At 34.1% G+C, this 20,943-nt stretch overlaps 4 protein-coding genes across 7 annotated transcripts; 2 read left to right on the top strand and 2 right to left on the bottom strand.

Moving 5' to 3' along the window:
- The first annotated feature begins 1,176 nt into the window (after positions 1–1,176).
- On the top strand, positions 1,177–6,440 carry LOC121225248 (syntaxin-32). The gene is made up of 6 exons (XM_041109475.1): positions 1,177–1,552; positions 1,650–1,950; positions 3,662–3,909; positions 4,030–4,202; positions 5,116–5,313; positions 6,167–6,440. Exons 2-6 carry the CDS (start codon positions 1,710–1,712, stop codon positions 6,324–6,326), a joined length of 1,020 nt encoding a protein of 339 aa, XP_040965409.1. The 5' UTR covers positions 1,177–1,552; positions 1,650–1,709; the 3' UTR covers positions 6,327–6,440.
- A 2,489-nt stretch (positions 6,441–8,929) lies between these two features.
- LOC107938016 (DNA ligase 1) lies at positions 8,930–12,161 on the top strand. Its single transcript, XM_016871041.2, has 3 exons — positions 8,930–9,646; positions 10,923–11,178; positions 11,622–12,161. Exons 1-3 carry the CDS (start codon positions 9,323–9,325, stop codon positions 11,996–11,998), a joined length of 957 nt encoding a protein of 318 aa, XP_016726530.2. The 5' UTR covers positions 8,930–9,322; the 3' UTR covers positions 11,999–12,161.
- A 746-nt stretch (positions 12,162–12,907) lies between these two features.
- Positions 12,908–17,318, bottom strand: LOC107938014 (E3 ubiquitin-protein ligase At1g12760). 4 transcript variants are annotated; one of them, XM_016871037.2, is made up of 8 exons: positions 17,159–17,318; positions 16,979–17,039; positions 16,785–16,868; positions 15,196–16,060; positions 14,347–14,472; positions 13,957–14,248; positions 13,458–13,683; positions 12,908–13,326 (listed from the first exon to the last, which is right to left on the bottom strand). In XM_016871037.2, exons 4-8 carry the CDS (start codon positions 15,876–15,878, stop codon positions 13,247–13,249), a joined length of 1,407 nt encoding a protein of 468 aa, XP_016726526.2. In that variant the 5' UTR covers positions 15,879–16,060; positions 16,785–16,868; positions 16,979–17,039; positions 17,159–17,318; the 3' UTR covers positions 12,908–13,246. The 4 variants fall into 4 exon arrangements, with proteins under 4 accessions (XP_016726526.2, XP_016726525.2, XP_040965411.1 ...); XM_016871036.2 differs by lacking the exon at positions 16,785–16,868; XM_041109477.1 differs by having other exon boundaries at positions 12,908–13,683.
- A 1,317-nt stretch (positions 17,319–18,635) lies between these two features.
- LOC107938002 (photosynthetic NDH subunit of subcomplex B 3, chloroplastic) lies at positions 18,636–20,543 on the bottom strand. The gene is made up of 6 exons (XM_041109478.1): positions 20,247–20,543; positions 20,031–20,144; positions 19,623–19,676; positions 19,425–19,487; positions 19,147–19,209; positions 18,636–18,833 (listed from the first exon to the last, which is right to left on the bottom strand). Exons 1-6 carry the CDS (start codon positions 20,445–20,447, stop codon positions 18,798–18,800), a joined length of 531 nt encoding a protein of 176 aa, XP_040965412.1. The 5' UTR covers positions 20,448–20,543; the 3' UTR covers positions 18,636–18,797.
- Positions 20,544–20,943: the final 400 nt, after the last annotated feature.

Consider the following 20,943-nt stretch of genomic DNA (forward strand, 5'->3'; position numbering starts at 1 on the left):
ATATATTAGTGATTAGCCAAAATCACTTGGCACCAAATGTAATATTCCTATATCAAATTCCTTGGGTCGAACCGGGTATAGGAGTGTTACAGTATATGTTCGATTGGTCCCTCTATTAGCTCAACAAAAGCTCAATTGGGCTCTATTTGAATCGGAATTAAATTCTACGACTTTAGAAATAATTTAATTGAATCGATTTATTCGATTTGGAGTTAAATTGGGTGATTGTGAGAATTGCTCAATTAGAGAATTTAATTAAATAATTTTCTTGAAAAATTAATTTTGGAAAATCTTAGTGATTTTTGGAAACATTAATTTTGTTCAAGCAAAATTAAATTAATTAAAATAAATATGATATTTTTAAAAATTAATTTTCAAGTCAGACAATTGATCCAATGTGTAATTGAACTTGAAATTGGATTTGAGATTGAAAATTGGGCCCGAGAACCCAAAACTGGTTGAATCGGACCTGATATATGAAATCAGGCCAACAGTCCAACTGGTGGTTGGATTAGACCAATTAGGCCGTCATTAGGCCCGGACTAAACCAGCAACAGTCGAACTAGCTCAAGGTGTCGCACCTGCGATGACACTATCGAACACGATGGTGCTGGGGCGGTAAAGACATTCTGACAGTCGACAGGTGGTCCTTCAACAATTCAGCAATGGAGGAATCACACTCCTACCGGATAATTTGATTTCAAATTAACTAATCCAAAAATAATATTATTTTAATATATTTAATATTAAATTAAATCTAATATTTATTTTGATAAGTATTATTCTAATTTAATATTAAAGTGATTAAGTTTAATCACAGTTGAACTATCTAAATTCTCTCTATATAAAGAGAATTATCGGTTATTATTTTTCACATATTTGAATTCAAGAGAAAGTTATAGAGAGAAAATTATCTAAATAAATTATTTTAGAAAATTTATAGAGTTATTTTTTTTATTTACAACTCAATCCTAGAGTTTAAAGAAATTATAACATTGCCACATTGGTCTGATTCGAAGCGAGCCTAAATTCGACAGATGAGAATAAGCTCCTAAAACATTAAAATTGAAATAGTTCAATGACTCGGATAGTTTAATGACAAACTTGAGATTTTTTAAAATTGAGTGGTTAAAGTATAAAATTATTAATTGTTGGGTGACTTTTTTTGTTTTTTTTGGCGTAATTTACCCTTAAATTTATGAATAAAATTGAAGGATCTTCTTAAATGTTAAGCAGCACAAAGGCCCAAATTCTATAGTAAAATTCCTTTCTATTGCATCGTTGCCTTCGCTATTATTATTGCAATTTCCCTGTTTAAAGCCACATCCGGAAATTCTTCGCTTTCAAATTCGCCCACCAATCGCATTCATCGTTTACTCGTTGCAAATTATTAGCATTTTTATTGATATCGATGTCGATCTCGATCTCGATCTAGATCTAGACCTTCAATTTCTTCTCCTATTGAAAAAAAAATTCGAGTTTATACGACAATGTTCGTTCCAAAGATTGAACTGGTATGAGATATTTCGGTGTCAGATCTCTCCAGTTTGAAGTAAGAATCTTCGTCCATATCCCTAATTTCTGCTTAATTGCAAAGAAAAGCTACGGAATTATGTTTAAAAAAAAATCCTTTTCATTTTTTTTTTCAGGGAATCAGATGTTAGATTAGAGACTCATTTTTTAAAGATCGTGGAGGTTAATTAGAAAAAATGAAAGCAAAAGCGGTACAATCGTCATTTAGGGATCGGACGCAAGAATTTCTGAGCGTGTCGGAGAGGTTAAGGAAGTCGATCACGTCTGGACCGAGCCAAAATGGGCCGAGTAGCAGTAGTTCGAGAGCGGAGGATAAGAGATCTGTGGTTGCGCATCAATCGGAGTTTAATAGGAGGGCTTCGAAGATTGGATTAGCGATTCATCAGACTTCGCAGAAGCTTTCAAAGTTAGCAAAATGTAAGTACTCATATCTGCTTCATTTAATCATTTGTAATTGGTTTTCTTTAAAAGGAAGTTTTATATGGTATATCGTTTTTAGAAAAAAAAATGAAGGTAAGCTAGGCATGGGTTATTTAAATCCTGAAATTTAGCTTCTCCGGGCGTGTAGCTTAGTATTTAGGAGCTTCTAAGAGGAGTTATAGATTTAATGGACTTATGGGTTGTGTAAAAATGAACTTAGATACTTGAAACTATTTCAGTCAAACAATATATGGGAAGAATGTGCTTGAAACGATTCAAAGCTCCTGTTGGGTCCAAAAGTCTCTTAAGAGTACGATTTTAAAGAAAGATGTTCATTGATGCTTTATCTGGTATCAAGTGTGGAAAAGTGTAAGGCTAGAATATTCAGAGGCAACAAAAAGTGAAAGGAATGAAAATATATTTTGTTTCTTTCCACCATTGTTAATAGCGGTATCAGTAGCACCGATATAAATGGAGGATTAGTTGAACTGTTCGCTTGTGATTTTTAAGAATGATGGAAATTAAAATGTTATTTCTAAAGAATGCTTGATAAAATTGAAAAGTGAAAGAAAAATGAAAACACATGGTTATCCTTTATAACCTTTTCAAGTGAGGTGTAGATAGAAGGGCAAACATTTTTACAAAGGTGAGTAAGTTTTTACATTTTGCAGCAGTAAACTTACACCATCAAATTTTCTCTCCCTTAAGATTTGTAATTTGAGAGGATTGACTTTTGTTAATATGGGCAGGGCCAGTTCGGTCCTAACCAACCTCCCTTTTTCAAAAGTCAACCTCAAATCAGCCTTGGTCGCCCATTTATATATTATTTTAGTATAAAAATAATATAATGTTATTTTATTACCAATATCCAAAATATTTTTCAAATGATAAATAAATTTATTATTATTAAAACAATAATTTAATCGGGTCAGACACTTGCATAGGCTCTAAAGTATGGACCTCATTGGTCTGGCCTGTGGGCTTGGGTGGGTTGCCAGCCACATCAGCACCTGCAGGAAATGGCAATGGCTTTTGTTGTCTTTCTGACCAAGAATGAGGCAAAATCATTTTCTTTCCTCTTTTTCACCTTCTCCTTTTCTCCCTGACAAACTCTTTAATGATACCAGTGAGTAATGATATTTGTTTGGTTATGTTTATTGTATATGATATTTATGGTTAGTACAAAGTGGATTTGGAAATTATTCATTTGTCAAATGCTCAAATTGTACTTTGCTTACATCTATGGAAAGGTGGTTTTAAATTAGTTTAGTCATTGGTCATCCTTGAACTGAGACAAAATACTCAAGATTATGGTCACAGTAAGAGAAACTTCATTATCCTTTTGTTTACAGTTTTACTGCTGGATTATTTTGTATATCCTCGAGTACTACACTTTAAGCAGATATTATGCTATGCAGAAACTTCCATACTCAAAACCATGAACTTTTTCCGTTTCCCCTTATTTTTCCTGTCTTTGGTTTGATAGGAATTGAATTAACAATTGTTAGAACTTGATCGTAAGAATTGAAGTAGCAAGTTGTCCAATCTTGGTTGTCTTGGTTTAGATCATACTATTGCTGTAGCGAAACCTGATGAAATCCAGTGTGTACAATTGTCAGTAACATATATAGAAGACAAAAAGACCAGATATTTATAGGAGTTTATTATTATTGTGATACTAAAAAAAATCCCATATTTTACTTTTCAGTGGCCAAGAGGACTTCAGTTTTTGATGACCCTACTATGGAAATTCAAGAGCTCACTGCAGTTATCAAGCAGGATATCACTGCCCTTAATTCTGCTGTGGTAGACCTGCAACTTTTCTGCAATTCTAAAAATGAAGGTGGTGTCTCCAGTGACACATCTAGTCATTCAACCACAGTTGTCGATGACTTGAAGAATCGCTTAATGAGTGCCACAAAAGAGTTTAAAGATGTCCTCACCATGCGAACAGAGGTAAGGCTGAGTTTTTCAGTCTATTTGCTTAGTTTATTTTGATCTGTTTTGCTACTGTTCCTTGTAGTAATGTCATTGGCAATTGATTCCTTTGACTGGCAATCAAATTGTGTTGTCCAGAATTTAAAGGTTCACGAGAATAGAAGACAGTTATTTTCTTCCACTGCTTCAAAGGATTCTCCAAATCCTTTTATACGGCAGCGTCCCCTGGCTGCCAAATCAGCAGCAGGAGCTTCAAACAACCTTCCTCAATGGGCTAATGGGTCTGCATCTTCATCTCAGTTGTTTCCAAGGTAACAGCTTATTCAGATGATCTGCAGTTAAGCAACTTTCCCTTTGGTACATGTAACATGCCTTATTAACCGCATGAAATAATATAGCACTTACAATAATTACTGAATTTTTGGAATTTGCAAGTCCATTTAATGATGAACTTGTTACTGGATATGGAACATTTTGTCATTGGCTGAACCTACGTTAGGAAAGGCCATTAATTTCAATTTTCTAATTAAGGCTCAGGTTGCGATTTGATTTAATTCCTTGGGTTTCTTGATTTTGATTTTCTTTCAGTTAATTTATTTTCATTTTAGAATAAGTTTCCTATTTATGTAATAAGACTAGTCCTTATTTAAATGGACTTATGGAATGCTAAACCCCAAGCAGGATTTCTATAGAAGGCCCTAAAGAGTTTTAGATTTGCATATCTCTAACGAGTCTTAATGTTTTAGTCTCCCTTTGATGAACTGAACTATCAATCACTATAGGTAATTGAGATAAAGGGAAGGCAATTGACTTGATTCTCTGTCAATTGTCTTGTGACTCGGTCCTGTTCTCGTGTTCATAACACATTTTAAAATTTTTTGTACGTTTGTAGCAGTTTGTAACAGTTGCATATTTGTCCTCTTTTGTCCAGAACAGGCACAGAATTGTATTTCTTGTTTGCTTTTTGTGCAGTTCGCATGTGCTTGTGATGGTTGAATGCTGCACATCTGCTTTTATTCTTCATGCAATCCTCCCACCCCTGCTTTTAACAATCCATTTCTTTTTCTAGTTTTCTGGAATGAACTATTGTTGACTTTTGTGTTAAAAAAACTGCTGTTGACTGTTCTATTTTAGTTCTAACTGGGTTTAACTTCTTATTTGAACTATATCTACTTGAAATTCTGTTTGATAGTGAAACTTCAATTTTGGTTCTTATTTGTACAGAAAGCAGGTGGATGCGGAGAGTCAGCCATTGCTCCAGCAACAACAACAGCATCAACAACAAATGGTTCCGTTGCAAGACAGTTACATGCAGAGCAGAGCCGAAGCTCTTCAAAATGTTGAATCCACTATTCATGAGCTAGGCACTATATTCAACCAGCTAGCCACTCTGGTTTCTCAGCAAGGAGAAATTGCTATCAGGTTTTTTATTGAAGGAACTTCACTTATCATATATATATATATTATTTTCTAATATCTGAGTTTCACATAATTGCATCGTGCCAGAAACAATGATTTAATTCAATAATCAATTATAAATTATCGCAGCTGCATCATGGTGTTTGTTCTACTGATTTTGACTTCTGACTTTGTGGTTGTAAGTCTTGTAAATGTCTTGGCCTCCTAAACAAATGACTGGCCATGCAGTCATTTGTTTACCACTTAGTGATGTGGTCCTGAAAATGCATTATCTATTTGGTACTTGGGAAGAATTTGTGAATGTCATTTGTTTATTATAGTAAACAAAGTCATGTTGCTTGTTGCATTTTCTGGATAAAAGTACCATGGAGGCTTTTGTACTAGGAGTCAGATTGCATTTTGCCCCCTCTACTAAAAAAATGGGCAAATTAGTCCTTGTATGTTAGATCAGAGAACAAACTGGTCCTTTCTGTTTAAAATTTTATCCATTTATATTGTTAAAAACTGGTGTGGCTGGTGGAATAATCTGACAGTGGCACGTGGCATGCCACGTCTACGTCGTGCTGATGTACAAAGATCAGTTTTTAACAGCAAAAATGGACAAAATTTTAAACAAAAGGACCAGTTTGCTTTTTGATCTAATGTACAAGGACTAATTTGCCTATTTTTTAGCAGAGGGGGTAAAATGCAATCGGACTCCCTAGTACAGGAATCCCTATGGTACTTTTAACCATTTTGGGGTAAAGATAAAATGTTGGCATAAACTCAATAAGAACAGGTGCATCGATATCACGGTCTGAATCATTTATTGCATCTAAGGACCACTGATTGGGACTTTTGATATGTTATTTTACAGGATTGATGAGAACATGGATGACACATTATCAAATGTGGAGGGAGCACAAGGAGCATTGCTCAAGTACCTAAACAGCATATCGTCTAATAGGTGGTTGATGATGAAGATATTTTTTGTATTGATTTTTTTCCTTATGGTATTCCTATTCTTTGTGGCATAGTCAATAAAGTGTGTGACAAAGCTGAGATTGAAAAGAGAACGATAATGATAATGCCTTTTTTTTTTCTGACTGTTCTGTTCTTTTCATATATACCATCTTTCTTTTTGCCCACAATTCAGTCCTGCTGTGTTGTGATTGGACCCATTTTTATTACTGTGATGTGTATGTATGAGTAGAAACGTGCAATTTGTAGAAGGTATTTAAAAAAACTATAGCTTATTTATTTATCTACTTTTGATAGGGAGTATGATATTGTGCCCAACTATACCAATAATCAAGTTTTAAAGGTTCACTTTAGTTGGGTTTTTATTTTTTTGATACAATAGAACAAAACAAGAGCGAAGATATAACTATGATTGGCATTGTCCTACTAAAGCTTTTTGGCTCTCCCTCGTTATACAATTTAGCGTGTCATCTTTTCATCGTTTTGTATTAATTCTGTCATTGTGTTAATAGAACAGGTCTTCCTTTGATTTTCAAAGGGCAGTAGCAGATATTTTTTTTACGACTATGATTAGAGCAGTTTTTAACAGTCAAAATTTCCTAACTATATCGTTGTCATATTCGAGAAATCTTCCATTCGGGTCCCCAAAATGAAGGATAGCAATGGATGAAATGTGGTTTGGTTTGGCTTTATGCAAGGCAGTCACAATGGTGATACATATTTAGTGTGCATATTAAATTATTTCATAAAAAATATCACATTAAAGTACAAAGATTTAAATATTAAATTTGGCTAAATTAAAATACAAATATATATTACATGATTTGAAGAGTAGAATGAGAGAGATTTCTTTTACAATTTTAAAATTGTTTATAATGTTAAATTTGGGTTTTTTACATAAATAGGTTGAAAAAAAAATTACTCAAATAGGGTGTCAGAAAAAGTATTTACCAAAATGAGTTACTTTTTTCATTGGAGCCTATTAGATAGGCGCCAATGAATAAAATAATAATAAATTTTTTTTTTGAATAAAATATTTTTTTTATATTTTTTAATAATTTTTTTTAAAAAATACGGGTCAAAATACGGTCAACGAGTCGGGTCGGGTGGCGCCTATCAGGTAGGCGCCAATGAAGGTGCCTCATAGAGAGGCGCCAATGAAGGTGCCTTATAGAGAGGCGCCATTACTAGACCTGTCCATGGGCCGGGCCGGGCCCAAAAAAATTTCGGCCCGATTCTTAGGCCCGGCTCGAAATATGGGCCTAAAATTTTATCCAGTCCCGGCCCGGGAAAAAATCATATGCCCAAGCCCGGCCCGGCCCGGCCCATTTTTTAAATAAACACCAAAAAATTTTTAAAAATAAAAAAAAGTATTTTAAAAATAAAAAATAAAAATATATTTATTGTATTCGGGCTGAACCCTCCTATATTTCGGGCGGGCCATCGGGCCAGGCCGCCCAGCCCATGGACAGGTCTATGGCGCCGAAGGCCTCATAAATTTAGGATTATGTTATAAATTTTTGTGTTTGTAATTATTTAAAATTTAATTTATTAGTAATAAATTACTAAATTACTAATAAGTTACTAATAAATTTATAACATAATCTTAAATTACTAACAAATTAATTATAAAATAATTACAATATTCATACAAAAAATTACAATATTACAATATATACCGACATTCAATATTCATACAAAATTATAATATTACAATATTCATACAAAATTACAAAATTACAATATTCATATAAAATTGCAATATTTTTTGTTATTAATTATTAATTATAAATTATTTATATTTAGTATGAATATTGTAATTTTTTTGTATGAATATTGTAATATTATAATTTTGTATGAATATTGCAATTTTTTTGTATGAATATTGTAATATTATAATTTTGTATGAATATTGTAATGTCGGTATATATTGTAATATTGTAATTTTTTGTATGAATATTGTAATTATTTTATAATTAATTTGTTAGTAAATTAGGATTATGTTATAAATTTATTAGTAACTTATTAGTAATTTAGTAATTTATTACTAATAAATTAAATTTTAAATAATTACAAACACAAAAATTTATAACATAATCCTAAATTTATGAGGCCTTCATTGGCGCCTAGACCTGTCCATGGGCCGGGTCGGGCCCAAAAAAATTTTCGGCCCGACTCCTAGGCCCAGGCCCGGCCCAAAATATGGGCCTGAAATTTTTTCCAGGCCTGGCCCGGACAAAAATCATAGGCCCAAGCCCCGCCCGGCCCGGCCCATTGGCGCCTCTCAGAATGGCACCACCATTGGCGCCTCCCAGGTAGGCACCACCATTGGCGCCTCCCAGATAGGCGCCAATACTATGTATTACACAGGTTTTATACTAACCCGAAAAAGTAAAAAAAAATATTTTATTCAAAAAAAATTTTATTATTATTTTATTCATTGACGCTTATCTAATAGGCTCTAATAAAAAAGTAATCCATTTTGGTAAATACTTTTTCTGACACCCTATTTCAGTAAATTTTTTTATTTTTCAACCTATTTATGTAAAAAACCCGTTAAATTTCTATATATAAAAAAAAAAAACGAAATCACATAAAAATCTGGATTTGGATGGAGTGGGGTAGGATATATATATTAGAGTAGTGAGAGACGTAAGTGGAAGCGGAGCGATAGACAGCTGCACATAAGACAACATATTAAAATCACATCCACCGCTTCGCTTTTTCTCTCATTAGTCCATTTTAGTTTACATTATCTACCACCCAAACCCTACACTTTGCATCCTCTGCTCTTCCACCATTACCCATCCGTTTCCATCACTCATTTTCCCGAGAAACAAACACTCTTCTCTTATTATCTTGTATCACTTCCCCATTTTTGAATAAACCCCAACACAGTCTCTTTTTAGCCTTCTCTATCTTTTTTTTAATCAAATCTTGATCTCCGTTTCTCTCTTTTATTTTTTTTAAATATTTAGGTTTCTTATATTTTTCGATTCGACGGTTATTATTATTATTTTTTTTGAATTCGGTTGGGAGGGAACGGTGAGAAATGGCGGGAGGAAGTAGCCGTAGACAGGAGGGTTCTTTAGTGATCAATAATACGAACGTTTTCGCGGCTCTTGAAACTCTCAGGAGGAAAAAGAAATCTGATAAGGACCGAGGTTCTTCGAAGAAATCTTCTTCCAAGTCTCAGCAGCAGCCGGAACAAGAAGCCGAGCCGCAGGTCTTTTGGGCTCCGGCGCCGCTTACGGGCAAATCGTGGGCCGATGTTGATGATGACGATGATTATTATGCTACAACAGCTCCTCCTGAGCCTGATTGGGGGTCCTCTGAGCCGTCTCAGAGTCTTGAAGACAACAATTCCCATGTAGAGGTGACTTAATTTGTCTCTCAAACGATCAGTTAGTCTTTTCTTTTCAGAATTGGTCCTATGGAATTCTGTAGTGCAATTTGTGAAGATTTATATTATTAAAGCCTCTGGTTGGATTTTGTTTTGTTATTATTTGAATGGTTCTGGATGATTACGTGATGGGAAATGGTAGAATGGACGGGAAAAAAATGAACTTTTAGAAGCTAATGGATTGACCGATGGTATTGTGCCAAATGTATTTGTGGGAACTCCAAAAGCTTCCAAGGAACTTGTAGAGTAGGGTTAAGTAAAAAAAAACTTGCTGGATTTTCCAAGTAAATTGAGTAATAGATGCTACTCATGGTTCTTTTTGCCAGCAGTGGATTATAGGCAAGTTTACGGTGAAGACCATGGTCATTTGTTCATCTTTGAATACTCTAATTATTTGGATTGCGATACTTTGAAGTGTACTATGATTGACGTTGTTAATTCAGGAACCTTGCTCTAAAATGAAATAGAGAAAAAGGAGAAACATTTGATACAACGGAACTATTGACTGACAGAGCTTAAGTGAAGAAAATATTGGTCTTTACTCTGTGAATGATGTTATATAGATATGTATATATGTTATGTTATCATAGAAATGAATGGTGGTTTCTCTTGGTTTTAGTTTGCCTTTATATATTGTTCTAATTTAGTATTAGGGTGTTTCCAGTACTTTATAATATGATCACGTTATAAACTTACTATACATTTTTTATGATATTAACTCTTTTTCTACCAGTAACATGATCTAGTTTCCCACTCCTGCCTTCTATCGTTGGATTTGGATCTTATTTCTCCTTTAGATAGGAAATTTGTTGTGGAATCCTCCTAAGGAGAAGTGGGGGAAAAAGATCATATCAGTTCATTTTGTCAATTCACTTATTATCCATAGTCGTGTTACATTTTTAGTTCTCTTGTTCTAAGTGGAAGTTCATTGTATGCTTCTTGCAATTTAAACTGGTTGAAGAAGGGAAACAAACAAGTGCAATAGGCTTGACTTACACTTGTCTAGGAGAATATTTGGATGGCATATAAGATGTAACATCATAGCTACTGTTACTAACAGAGAGCCAGCTGGGGTTTCCTTCTGGGATCTCCTAACGCTCAGGTCCTTTTATGCTTTTGTTATTTGCCAAAATGACGAGTCCCTTGAGCATTGGTGATTTATCCGATTGAATTGATATAGAATGAATAATGGAAATTAGTTTGCTTTCCGCAAGTTTTGTATCAATTTTATTTGATCTTAAATTTGCAGGAAAGTGAGAGCGAAGAAGATATTTTAGAGGGAGGTGATGACGATATCGAGGAAGATCATGACCATGAACCAGAGAGTCAAGTACATCCTGAGCCCGTGCTAGAAAAGGCTCCTGAGGTTCCTCCACCACCCAAGGAGCCAGAAAGACAACTTTCAAAGAAAGAAAGGAAGAAAAAGGAACTTGCAGAGCTGGAGGCTCTTCTTGCTGATTTTGGAGTTACACAGAAGGAGAGCAATGGCCAGGATGAGTCACACGGTAGCTTTAACCTACTTTTTGCTTATATTATTCTTATGGTACTCTGTAATTGTTTGCCTGCGACAGTGTTCCCTATTTTCAGTGGGAAGTTGGGTCTTTTTGTTATTTATTCCCATTTTCGAGGTTAGAAAGCAGTAGAATCAAATTTTAGGGTGATTTTTGTTTTGACATACAATAAGGGATGGTTGATGTTTCTTCTTCGGGACAAAATGCATATATGATCTTGAAGTTGTTTGTGAGTCTGCTTTTGGGATATGAAATTCTCTCTGTCAAGCGCATGCATGCAACCTTTTATATTCATAAAATATTCTCTTTAGGCTATCTATCATTCACTTATCTGTAAGATTGCATTTATAGTCCCGGAACGATTACCATGCTTGAATATCTACAACGGAAAGTCTATACTGTACTAAGTTAAGCCTTTTTATCTTTTATATCTGCAGATGCTGTACAAGAGAAGAAAGACAGGGAGGGAGAAAAGAAGGAGAACCCTGTAGGAGAGTCTAAAAGTGCCAAGAAGAAGAAAAAGAAAGATAAAACAAAGGAAGGAAAAGAATCACAGGATCAGCCTACTTGTGCAGATGCCACCACCAATGGACCAGATGAAGTTGCTGGGACTGAGCAGACCGAGGAGGATGCATCTGCCGTTGATGTGAAAGAGCGGCTAAAGAAGGTGGCGTCTATGAAGAAGAAGAAATCTAGTAAAGAGATGGATGCTGCCGCAAAAGCTGCCGCACAAGAAGCAGCTGCAAGGAGTGCAAGGCTAGCTGCAGCAAAGAAGAAAGAGAAGAACCATTACAACCAACAGCCAGTGCGGTAAAAACAAATCCCGTTCTTATATATATATATATTTGAGATATGAACATGTATTTTATTGTTGTTCATATGACAATATGAAATAAACAGTGGGCTTTGGTTCAGTGAAAATGGTGACATTTTAGTTGTATTTGAATGAACTAAAACGAAAATTTTAAATTGTTTTAGGGTTGTAGTTGCTTGCTAAGAATTCTTCATTAGGCAGCCGCTGACACTAAAACTTGTATGTTTATTACATGTTTTTGGTGCTGTAGATGAGACAAAAGGAATGCTGGATATATGTAATTGTGGATTGAGAACTTTTAAAAAATGATATTATGAAAGGTTGGATTACGTTCTGATTTCACAAATCTAATGACATTTAATCAAGGAAATTAAGCGATATAATTTATAAAGGAAGGGATACACTTAAAATTTATGTATTTTAATATTTTAACGATGGAAAAAACCCTTGCTTATTTTATCTTAATCCCCAATCTCTTTCTTTTGTAACCTCATGTACCATATAAGCTCGTTCATAAAAAGCTACCCGCTTGATTCGACCCATACGAGTTAAAATCAAATTTATTATTTGAGGTTGACAAGCCCTTCAAAATGATTTAACTGACTAATGTCATTTAATCAATTCGGTTCATTCAAGCTTTTAAACTAAGTTATGTTCATGAAATTTCACAATCAATCTTGATCTACTTTTAATATATGTTTTCAATTTTAAAATATATAAATTTTCGCCAAACCTAACCTAACTGATGTTAAGTTGGTTCAATAATATTAATTAAAACTTAAATTGATCATTTAGTGGATAAAAGTAGGAGATTAATCGATTACCTTCAATTTTCAATTTTTCTAGCATCGGCACGAGCTCAACTTGACTCGTGTACTTGTACAACCCGAATGAACAAAAAGAGAGAAGTAAGAAAAGCTTCAAATTCAGCACTACATTCATTTTCATTGTTTTTGGAGCCCCAATACAACATATCCCAGCTAAAACCTATATATCTTGCAAATGTTGCAATTATATATATATGTATGTATATGTTGTGTGCGAGTAATTACATATAGCAGATAATGAGAGTAAACAGATCATACATAGCAAATGCACGATGCCAATGTGATGGGGGAACAACAACAACAATATTTTGGTGATAGAAGAATTTGCCGTGTGTTTGGTTTGTTTTTGTTTGTGTTGTGTCTGTCAGTCACAGTCAAGTGAGAGTAACAAGCTTACATCTCGATTCTCAATGTTTCACTTTCATCCCGTAAGATAACCATAAAGAATGGAAGGGACGACCACCCAACACATTAGTAGAAACACCATCAAACTGTATGCAGCTGGCACCACACACAATATCAATTTCCAACTCATCAATATATATATTTATATATATTTTTATGTGTTACATTTATTACTATATATCATTAAAACCCAGAGCTTCTATAATTGTTGTCCACACTTCTCTCACCTCGTCGCTGGTTATCATGTGCTCCCGACAGTGAGCTCAAGATGCTGGCTGTGCTCGTCCCGGATATTGCATCCAGTACATTCTCGCCAATGTCGTTCTTGCAAAGAGGACAAGATGCATTGATCTTTAGCCATTTGTCAACGCATTCCTTGTGCATGAAGTGAGAACATGGGAGCTCCCTTAGCTCTTCGTTATTTGTGTATTTTGCCAAACAAATGCAGCAGACCTGTTCAAAATCCGAGCAGTTCCGATACTATCAGTATGTACAGGAAGAAAAATCTAGGGGAAAAAAGCCTGGTTGATAATTCCCAAGTAATCAGAGCATAGTCCTACCGGTCGCCGAGATATCAGATAGTTAAGTATAATGGAAAATTGTGAAGCCAAGCAGTTCAGAAGCCCATATAATGACCATGCTTTTTATCTTATCATCGGGAATACTTATCGGGAATACAAGACATGTCACTGAATTATGAAAACAATAATGAAAGGAAACACTCACTGCATCTTCTCCAGAGATGATCCTTTCCTTTTCCGTTCCTGCAGCCACAACCCCAGCCTCACTGGCACCTGAGTTGACATCCTTACCATCACCATTTCTATTTTTCTTCACCTTGAACTTGTATGTTGGCAAAGCCTCAATGGATTCAGGTGTGGCCCCTCTTGCATGTGATAGATCCTCTCTAAATCCAAGGACAGAAATAATACAAGGCAGGCAACAGCAGATCGTAGCACATAGAATGAAGGGTATTGCATATCCGATACAACTAATTGTAAGAAAAACTATACACAACCTGGAAAGAAAAAAAGATGAAACAAAATGGATGAATTGTCAAGAAAAGTACAAATGAAAACTTAAATGCAGAATATTGCAATCTGCAACGGCCACTACCTGTACAAGTTAGGAGCCTCACTGGCAGATGAGTGCCCACCAAAGATCCAGACGTTGCCAACCACAAACCAAACAGCAAAGAAGCAATCTAAAATCATTTTGAAGTATTCCACTAGAGCTTTTATTCTGCAATATAAAAATCAGCTGATTGGATACTAAATGTGATTATGGGGCCATAAAAAAAACCCCCAAGGCTATAGACCATTATAACCTTCATTGAGATGACTCTCTGTCAAAGTTCAGTATCAAATGGTGAAACCTATCATATTTCCAGTCCAAACTCAAGGAAGCTATCAGTGCATAGTATCAAAGTGGAGTCAAAGTAAATCTCACACAAACTAAATTGGGTATACCGAACGCATAAATATAGCAACAGCCACTTTAGCTATTATCAATTGGTTTTTAGATTGGATACCCATCTTAAAGTTTGGCGTGAAAGCAAAGCAAGTGTTTTCCGCCTTCCTTAATTGGTCTAGGACAACAGCCACTCCATCTATTGTTAATTGATATTATGTTGGATGCTCATCTTTAAAATTTAACATGGTATCAGAGCAGGCACTCTACCATTTCATGATATGTCATTATCTCCACATGCGAAGTTCATGCCACAAGATAGGTTTGCTGTCTTCTACATTTGAAGGTCTGTATTGAGGGAGATCAAGTGAATCTCACATTGGTTAAATTGAGGGTATATTGGACACATAAATATAACAAGGGTCACTCTACCTATTGTTAATTGGTTTAGGTTGGATGCTCATCTTAAAATTTAACAAACATAACAAACTTAAGACAGGATGTATAATTCTCGTGCTTTTTTCTTTTCCTGATTTCCGAAAAAGAAAATTGTACCTGGCACTTGTTATTCCCATGTTTTGGCCACCTCTAGGTGATGTAGTTGCAGTTCGATGATCACCCCCATCAGAAGTCCTAGTAACAGAGAGAGAAAAGGATCTGGCAGGGGCATTATTGTGTGAAGCATGGCGATTTTGAGCTGAGTCTTGCTCAGAAGCCTGGTTACGATGACGATAACGCCAATACAGAAGAGGGAGGGTTGCTACACATCCAGATGAATAACCCACAATCCATGCAAACAATGGTGTACGGGGATGCTCATTCCGTGACAAAGACAAGACAACAATAGATGCTACAATCTGGCTCACTGTAAGAACAAGTTCAACAGAAATCCACAAAACAGAATTCAACGGACTCCTCCTCCGACGGGTATCCCCTCTCCTTACAGAAGATGAGGTTCTTGAATTTGTACCATTGGATGAAGATGTTGAAGGTTGAGAAGGTTGAGAAGGTTGAGAAGGTTGTGAAACTAGTGCTCTTGCACTAGTAGAAGGTCTATCCACATGCTGCAAAACATCCAACCCATTCGAAGTTGTTTCATAAGATGAGTTGGATGAAGAAGTATCACCAATTCTTGGCATGTCAATAACATGTCCATTAAAGTCCTTTGGTTGCTCCATTAACAATGGACAAGTGTCAGTTTGATATTCAGAATGCAGTCCCGAAGAGGGAACACCCATCTAAGTTCACCAACACGACTGAAAATGATGAAAGCATAGAAACCTATAAAAAGTTTACTTGCTTTATGTACCACTTCTTAACTCTGCTGAAACAAGAGACGCTTTTTTCCCTGTTATAGTTCAAGTTTTGATGATTGACTTAAACTATTTGGCACCATAAGATGTCGATAAATTAACAAATCCTGTTCAGTTGAGAAATAAGATGCAACTAAGTCAGAATAAGAATATAAACTTTTTCTCCCCCTTGAGGAAATGAATATACAATAGTGGCTAAGCAGAAATCAAACTCAAAGGACAAAAGAGAAACCGAACCCACTGGTTTTCGTTATAAGAACCAAAAAATGCCCCAAACCCCATCCAAAAGAATGAATGAAAGGGTTTGCACCATTGAGCTTTCAGAAATTAATATATGGAAAAGAAGAAACATATATAACCTAAGTATACTTTCTGAAGTATAAATGGCCAATAACAAATAACATCAGAGCAATCAACAGATTACCATTCACACAATAAATTTAAAAGATAGCAAGAAAAAAACTAACTAATGGCATGCATTAGGCTCATACCCAGAGTCAATTTTTTGTAACCCTCAAACTGCACACCAGCACATGAAATCAACGTGGATTTACCTTAAAAACATCCAATCTACTTTCTTTCTGCTTATTTAAAGAATTAAAAACTCACCAGTCTCCTCAACCAAGCAAAGGCTTCGACGCTTTCTTATGACAAATAAGAAACTTATGGATGGAATTAAGTCTTAAACTATGCAAATTTCATCTTAAAATTAGTGGAGAGGGGATAATCCAAATCCAGTTCTTAAAAATTCTTAAACTAACTCAATTAAGATAACAGCTTCACTTTCAATTCAAGAACTAAACTCTTATCAATGGTGAAAACCCTCCTCACCTCCCAAATTCCGACCCCCACCACCCCCACCGGAGTGGCCAATTCAGTTTCTTCAGCTGCTAAAGAAAAATTTTCTTCTAATTCCTACAAAAATTTTCAACAAAAATCAAGAATGGGGAAAAAAAATTCACTTCCAAAAACTATTCAAATCAAAGTCAATAGCAACCGTATTTAAGATCGAATGAGTACCATACCTCTTAAGGATGAAACACTAGGTTCCTCGATCAACAAGAAAACTCGATTCCTCCTCCTAAGCTGCAAAAAAGGGGGAAGCGTTGACTAAAATTCAAAAAACGATCAACCCCTAATAAAAATTTGAACAAACAGAATAAAAAGAAACTATTAAATACTCAGTCAACGGAAGTGAATCGTACCAAGGTGGTCAGAAACTAGAAGGATTGTGAGAGCTGAGAAAGTGACCGGAAAAGATAACGTCGACGTTCGATGAGTGGATAGGCGCTGTTGCTGCGTCTAGTTCTTTTCAAAGGTGAGGAGTTAAATGCTCAAGGGGGGTTTGTTTGTTGAGTATTGCTTTATACGGGTGGGAGATGGTAAATAAAATTGTAAAATTTCTTTTTTTATTATATAATTATAAAAAATTACAAAATAATTATTCAACTATTTAATTTTATCTTTTTTGTTCTGAGTTGGCTACTGTAAAAGTAGAAAAATGTAACTTGCCCTAATATTTAATGTTAATATACTATTTTGTATTTAAATTTGATTTTAATGTTCAATTTGGTACTTGAGTTTTCTTTTTTCCCAATTAAGCACTTTGAGTTTGGATTTAATATTTAATTTATTTCCTAAGTTTTTTCTTCTTGTCCCAATTAAGTACCTATACTTTTTTTTTTGAGAACACACGTATGTTTTCATTTGGTTGAAGTACTAAATTGAACATTAAAGCTAAATTCAAGTGTTAAATTGGGACAAAAAATTAGGATACCAAATTGAACGTTAAAACCAAACTCATGTACTGAATGTTATATTAACCATAATATTTATCTGATGATGATGTATGGATTGAACCTACTTTTGTTTGCTTGTATGCATGGATGATCCATAAAATAGTTAAAAATAAGAGGGGCATAAATAGTAATTGTAATAATTAAAGAATTGCACTTTGAAATTTCAAACACCTGTTGGATTTTCTCCCCCCTATCCGTACGGCTGGCTGTGGACTGAGACAACTGGCTTATCTCTCATTTTTGCCGTCTACGTTTATCTGTTTTTGGGTTAATTGCATTAAACCTCCCAATTTATGGGTTAAATTTTAAATTATTGTAATTGAATCCCCAAGTTAAAACTGAAATTTAACTAAATTTATGGAGCAACTTGATTAGAATGATTCTTTAATTTGAAGATTAAATTGATTGATTTTAAAATTTAAAACTTGACTTAAATATTTAACTAATTTCCCTCAGCATTTAATTTATTTATAGCAATGAAAAAAATGTTAAATTTGAATTTTGAAAACCTGAGATCATGTTTGAATACTTCAACATTGGACTGTGAGCTTTCTCATTTTAAAAAAAAGTTTCTACATATTTTTGAAATCGTTATAATTATATTTGAATAACAAATGGAGAATTAGCAAAAAAGGTCGTTTTTTAAAGTCAATTAGTGAATTAGGTCTTTTTTTTCAAAATTTAAGGAAATTGACCTTTTTAAAGAGAGAAACTGAAAATGCGTGTTTAGGATTTTACAAGAGAGGAAATTGGGTGAATTACTGAATTTGTTACATCATTCTAGATCCCTTACAAAGTTGATCATAATCGGATAATATAAAAGCATTAAATTTATCTTTTGATGGCTTATGACATTTCTTCATTATTTATCATAATCTAGTACTAATATAAAATTATTTCATGTCCTATCATTTCCAAATATCCTACCATCATAAAATTTCAATGTTCTAATAAATACAATACAAATTTTTAACTAAAAAATTCACAGTAAAAAAAATGAGTGGCAAACATAAAATGTTATGAAATTCACTCATGAATCTCTTTCTCACTTCTTCCATTGGGGCAGCCTTTGAACAACAACCTTAAAAAATCAACAAATCAAAACACATTAATGTGTTTATATAGCTTGTTAATTTTGACTAAATATGAAAATTTGATCTGATTGATTCAATATGATTTGACGTTATAACTCGAAATAAAAAATAACTTGAAACTAGAACGACCCAAAATCATTTAAACTTAAGTATTAAATCCGAATAAAACAAATTGAAATAACTCGAATACTAAATAATCTAAGATTCCATCCAAACTCTATACCTATATTTGGCAGTAGTTAGAAGTATATAGTATGTACTCCCACCCTTTCAAGCTAGCAAAATAGTTCAGCATCATACCTTGCCAGAGTTCTCCTTATTTCCCACAATAGTTCGACAAGCAAGCCTCCAAGATTCTGGTTTCTGTACATCATATATTCACCATATTGGTATTTGTAAAATACAAAAGAAAAAAATAATCGTTGAAATAATAAAATTGAGATTCTATGATATTATTTTTTAAAATTTATTTTGGATTAAATTTTAAAGATTTCATATATGATAACACCTTCATAATAATATTTATTAGATTATAAAAATAAGTAAAATTCATCCTTCTTGAGAAAAAAAGCATATACCTTCTTGAGATATCGAAGTTCATCCTTGGTTCTTTCATTCAAAAGATCTTTCCTATCTACAATCTGATCACAATATTAAAGAATAAAAAATGGGGTTATTTTATTTGAATTTGATGCTTTTTTGATTAAAATGAAAATAACCCACATTAAGCTTCCTTCAATTAATAAAATGAGTGACAGAGTAGTTAATTTTCATACCTCTACAATGCTAGTTCCACAGTTTCCAAAACCTCCACAGTTCATCACTGTTCCCTAATCTCAAAATTTCAACTTAGGAATATTACAATAAAAATAAAAAAAAAGTATGAAATTAAAATATTAGGCATTGTTTTTGGGGAGATTTTATTTTCGTAGAGTTGGAGTGGTTAAAAATATGTTGGGTTCATGAAGTGAGATTACTTCATCAATTGTGTGATGTCATGTGTAGTTGAACTTGAACTCATGCTACCGCTTGAGTCTGATTGATTCAACCGATAACCTGGATATCTTATAATTCAACTTTTCAAGTAGACAATAATGAATGTGTTGAAAGTAGGAGCTAAATTCTGATCCGCAACTATACGAAACAGAAACTAAAGAGAAGGATTGTTTTTAAAAGCAACTTACATAGGCAGCATAAAGCTCAATGTTGTTATCCAACATGATGTTCCTCAGCAGCTTTTGTCCACTTATTGCTGTAGCTTTATCCACTGGATACGAACCATCACTTCCTGGCTTCGGCTGTGCCACCACCACATATTTCATCATTCAATCTCTATGAAAAAGAAAATAAAAAAAATGGGTTGATCTTTTTTGGATGTAAAAAACTTAAAAAGAAAGTACCCCAAGAAATTCCAGCTCGATTTCAGGCTGTTCTGATGTTGTTGATGAACTGGTTTGTGGAGAAGGTGTTGCTAATGTAAGAAGAACATGTCTCTTCTTAGGAAGGAACTTTGTTGTCGGGTTACTGTAATTGTTGTTGTTCTTCAATGAAAATCCTGTTGTCGGTTGGGGTGTTATGCTAGTTAAGCTCAAGGATGCCATTTTTTGTTTTTCTTATGCTCTCTGTGCTTTTTTAATTTCTCCAAAATTCCCCAAAGTTTGATTTGTAAGATTTTGAGCCTCAAATGGAGTTTTTTATATGGTTAGTTTAAAGTTCAAAAATGTGGCCAGCATTTATTGGGTTTTGAAATTTCTCCATGTTCTTTGGGCTTTATCCAACAACTTTGCTAAAAAAGACAAAGGAAAGGACTAATTGTGTCCATAGTCGTACCAATTGATAGAATATAATTTTAGTTTATTAGTTTTGTTTTTATCACTACTATAATATGCTATAACCCTTTCAATCCATCCATATTGACCTTTATCAGCCCATCCAGACTGCTACAAAATTTTTAATATTCTTCTTGCTTTCACCAATTTTAATATTTATATTTTATATTTATTAAAAAAAATTAAAACTTAACATATATATAAATACTAGGGGTGAGAGTTTGATCGAATCGAATCGAGTAAAAAAATTTCGAGTTAATCGAGTTCA

This window comes from Gossypium hirsutum, chromosome D13 (assembly GCF_007990345.1).
Source record: "Gossypium hirsutum isolate 1008001.06 chromosome D13, Gossypium_hirsutum_v2.1, whole genome shotgun sequence".
In the NCBI taxonomy this organism is placed as follows: domain Eukaryota; kingdom Viridiplantae; phylum Streptophyta; class Magnoliopsida; order Malvales; family Malvaceae; genus Gossypium; species Gossypium hirsutum.